The 4186-nt window shown below is 39.8% G+C and overlaps 1 protein-coding gene across 1 annotated transcript; it reads right to left on the bottom strand.

The window, feature by feature from the left end:
* Positions 1-1771: 1771 nt before the first annotated feature.
* LOC109156586 (uncharacterized mitochondrial protein AtMg00810-like) lies at positions 1772-3451 on the bottom strand. Its single transcript, XM_019304438.1, has 2 exons — positions 2341-3451; positions 1772-1806 (listed from the first exon to the last, which is right to left on the bottom strand). The coding sequence occupies exons 1-2, from the start codon at positions 3449-3451 to the stop codon at positions 1772-1774; spliced, it is 1146 nt and encodes a 381-aa protein (XP_019159983.1).
* Between the last annotated feature and the right edge of the window lie 735 nt (positions 3452-4186).

Consider the following 4186-nt stretch of genomic DNA (forward strand, 5'->3'; position numbering starts at 1 on the left):
ATAGTGATTTTTTATTGATTTAATGCTAAACCTCTTTTTGTTCTTAATTGGGTCTTAGACGTCGATGATTTTACCTAATTGAGTCATCAGTTGTTAAAATCAAATATCAATGACTAGATTGAGAAAAATCGCTATATTCAATGACTAAATTGGGTAAAAACAACTACAGTCAATGACTAAATTAGGCACTGCTGGAAATCTCGCTATTTTCGTACAACATTTCCGTCCAACAAAAATGTTGGACGGTAATTTGTAAAAAATCACAACTTTAAGTCACAAATAGGGATTGACGAAAAGTTGGACGGAATTTCCGTCCAACATTCACGCGTTGGACGGAAGTTCCGATCGACACTAAATGTTGGACGGAAATGTCGTCCTACCGTAGTGCATTAGTCGGAAAATTGAATTGACCGGTTGGTGAGATGCAAAATAATAGGTGTTATTATATACCGTCCAACATTGTTATTGGACAGAAATTGAAATTTTTAAGTGTTTGGGCGGTAAGAATCCTCATTTTCACAAAATTTTTCTCTAAACGCTTAAGTCAGCCCTACTCCTGCTCGCTTAATTAAAAAATAAATTTCCCTCTCAAACCAAAAAAAAAAAAATCATTCCATGTAGTCGTTTCCCGTGGCAAACTCTTCTCTGCTCACAGCGCAAACTCATCTTCTCAGCACCATTGAACAACCTATGGAGCGGGAAATACATAAATTTTGGTCGATACCCTCTCCATCAAAATCTCCTCCACCTTCTCCATGGTCACTGACCGCCGTTTGGCAGTCGCCATTTCCTCTGCCACAACCACTGACGACCATCGCTCATTGTCTCCGACAGAAATGTCGCCGCCAAGGTCTGTCATTGCTTCGGTCGTCGCTACATGCTTCTACGCTGACTGCTTCCTCTCCGCCGCGTGGGTGGTCGTTGTGTCGGTCGTGCCCGACTGACCGATTGTGCAATTGCGAACTGTTGCAACGATTTCCGCGGCTTCTTTCGTCTTTCCAAGCTGGTTAGTTCTATTACTCTAAATGTTAAACCCTAACACTAAATTCCTGGTTTCAAAAAATTCCTAATTCCATTTATCCCTAAATCCTAATTTCATTTTACCCTAAATTATTTCATTTACAATTTCTTGATTTATATAAAATTTTCTAGTACTGCAAAGCTTGATATGTGCTCTCTTTGCTTTACTCATGTATTTACAATATCTTTGCTTTATATAGCTTGATATGTGCTCTCTTTGTTGTACTCTGTAGATTATTTTCTTAAGCAATTTTCTTTTGTGTGATATTGCTTTATATTAGCTGATGATTTTGCTGAGTTTGAAAAAATATGATGGTGGTTGTCAACTTGTGAAGAATAATAATGGAACTTAGAATATAGGGTATCCTAAGGGAAATGGTTGTGCTAAGTTTGAAGAATATGATGGTGCTCTCTGGGACATCTTTAGAAAGGAAGATGTCTCTAAGTTAGTAGAGTATGTAAGGGACTTCAAGTAGTTCAGGCATATTTATTGTTGTCACGTGCCAAGGGTACAACTGTTTGCATTAACCTTTTGGTGATTCTTTTGTTTTGATTATCTTTCATCTTTTCTTTACTTAGGTTGTTCACCCAATACATGATCAAAGTTTTTACTTGATTGTTGAACACAAGAAAAGGCTTAAAGAATAATATGGTTAGTTTTCTTCTGTCAGCTTACACTTTTAAATACCAGTTTTATATTTTCACTGCATATTATTAATTAGCATATTTTCACTGCAAGTAAGAATAGAAGCTAATCCCTGTTCATCTGATCTGTGTATATGTAAACTGGAATGTAAAATGGTTAAAGGCTAAACAATTTATGGGAATATAGAACACTAGCACGACTAATTAGTAATTAGTTTTATGGTTAGTGTTACCCAAAGTAGTTGCAAAGTTAAACAAAAAGGAAAGGGTTAATATGCAGGTATATATGGTCATTTTTGCTTAATGCGTCAATGAACCCTTGCTTTTAAACTGATGCAGTTTCTTTCATCTAAATTAATTTGATGCTGACAAAGGTTATGATTTTAGCAGATCTTGTTTTGGTCCACACAAGGTTATAGGAAGGTGTCGGATGGTGTTATGGAAGCATGTGAATAGCAGTTGTCATTGAAGAAGGAAAGATGGTAAAGTGAACTGTGTTACAGAGATAGCCCCAAGGCCAGTATATAACCAGCGGTTATAACAGAAAAAGAAGATGAAATTAAAAAGTTGTCCTCATCTATTCTGTTCTATATTTTTATCCTCTAACACCCCCCCCCCCCCCCCCATAAGTTGGCGTGTGTAAGTCTTGAACGCCCAACTTAGATACAAACAAACGAAACGGAGAAATAGGCAAAGGCTTTGTAAACCCATCGGCAACCTGATTATCAGAAGAGACGGAGAGGAGCTTGATGAAGCCTTGGGAGACTTTTTCACGAATGACATGGCAATCGATCTCGATATGTTTGGTACGTTCATGAAAAACATGATTTTCATCTATCGCCACAGCGGACTTATTGTCACAAAATAAGGTAGCAGGCTTCATTAACTGGACATGTAGATCTTGGAGCAGAGAGTGAAGCCACTGAATTTCACATACAGTGGTGGCTAAAGCTCGATACTCTGCTTCGAAGCTGGACTTCGAAACTGTAGCCTGCTTCTTTGACTTCCAAAAAACAAGAACATTGCTGAAGAAGACACAGTAGCCGGTTATGGATTTACGAGTCTCCATGAAAGAGGCCCAATCGGAATCTGAGAAAGATTTCAGCTGTATGGGATTGTTTACTGGATAGAAAATGCCTTCGCCGGGTGCAGCCTTGATGTAGCGCAACACACGATGAGCAGCTACGAGATGTTTCTCAGTCGGGGCATCAATGAATTGGCTTAGTTGTTGAACGGCATAGCTAATGTCAGACCTTGTAGCTGTGAGGTAAAGCAACCTCCCCACTAATCGTCGGTAGGAACCAACATCTTTCAGGGCCTCACTATCTCCATGCATCAAATGGTGGCCAGGAACCATCGAAGTACTAGCCGGTTTACAGTCGATGAAACCAGCTTCATGTAGAATGTCCAAGGTGTATTTGCGCTGACATAAATTCAAGCCAGACTTACACCTGTTTGCCTCGATGCCAAAGAAAAAACCCAAGCTGCCTAGGTCCTTTATTTTAAAAGTAGTGTCCAGAAAGTGTTTCAGATCATGAATAAGATTGATGTCTCCACTGGCAACCAAAATATCATCGACATAAACTAGAAGGGCAATGAATGATGAACCAAAGCCCTTAGTGAAAAGTGAAGGATCTGACTTCGATTGTGTGAAACAAGTGTCTACTAAGGCAGCAGTAAGTTTTGTGTTCCATTGACGGCAGGCCTGTTTCAAGCCGTATAGGGAACGAAGTAACCGGCAGACCTGATTAGGTTGAGTAGCTTGGAACCCGGGAGGCAGTGTCATGTAAACCTCCTCATGAAAATCACCATGCAAGAAGGCGTTGTTGATGTCCAATTGATGGATGTGCCAATCATTCGAAGTAGCTATAGCTAGAAAGGAACGAATGGTGGTGAGGCGAGCTACTGGAGAAGAAGTCTCAATGTAATCCACACCGAGTTGTTGATTGTTCCATCTGCTTTAATCTTTACCTTATAAACCCATTTGCACCCTATGGGAATCTTATTGGGAGGCAAAGTGGTTAATTCCCATGTGTTGTTGTCTTGAAGGGCCTTAATCTCTGTATTCATGGCATCTTTCCAGCAGTCGAACTTGATGGCTTGATTATAAGATCGTGGTTCACTTATATTTGTAACTGTCACCGAAAAAGCCATGTGAGTATGTTCAAGGTGTAGCAAAGAAACTACCTTTGATACTGGATGAGGTGATGAGCCATGCCTCATAACAGTATCACAGTAGTAATCCTATAAGTGATTAGGAGCTTGTCGAATCCTGTTGGATCGTCTAGGAGGTTGCTGCCTATGCTGGGGACTATTCTGATGATTAGGGGCCTGCAATTTGTCCATTTGACTACTTTGATGATCATGAACTGCTTCCAAATCTTCTACTTGTTCCATACCGGTAGTCATTTCTGTATTAAGCCCACTGTTGGGCAAATCATCATGTACTTGTTTTGACCCATCCTACTCATAAGTGATAGGTGTGGAAATGGGAATGTTGGGCAATGAAGGAGTGAATGCC

Source organism: Ipomoea nil, unplaced genomic scaffold (assembly GCF_001879475.1).
Source record: "Ipomoea nil cultivar Tokyo-kokei standard unplaced genomic scaffold, Asagao_1.1 scaffold2742, whole genome shotgun sequence".
Lineage (NCBI taxonomy): Eukaryota > Viridiplantae > Streptophyta > Magnoliopsida > Solanales > Convolvulaceae > Ipomoea > Ipomoea nil.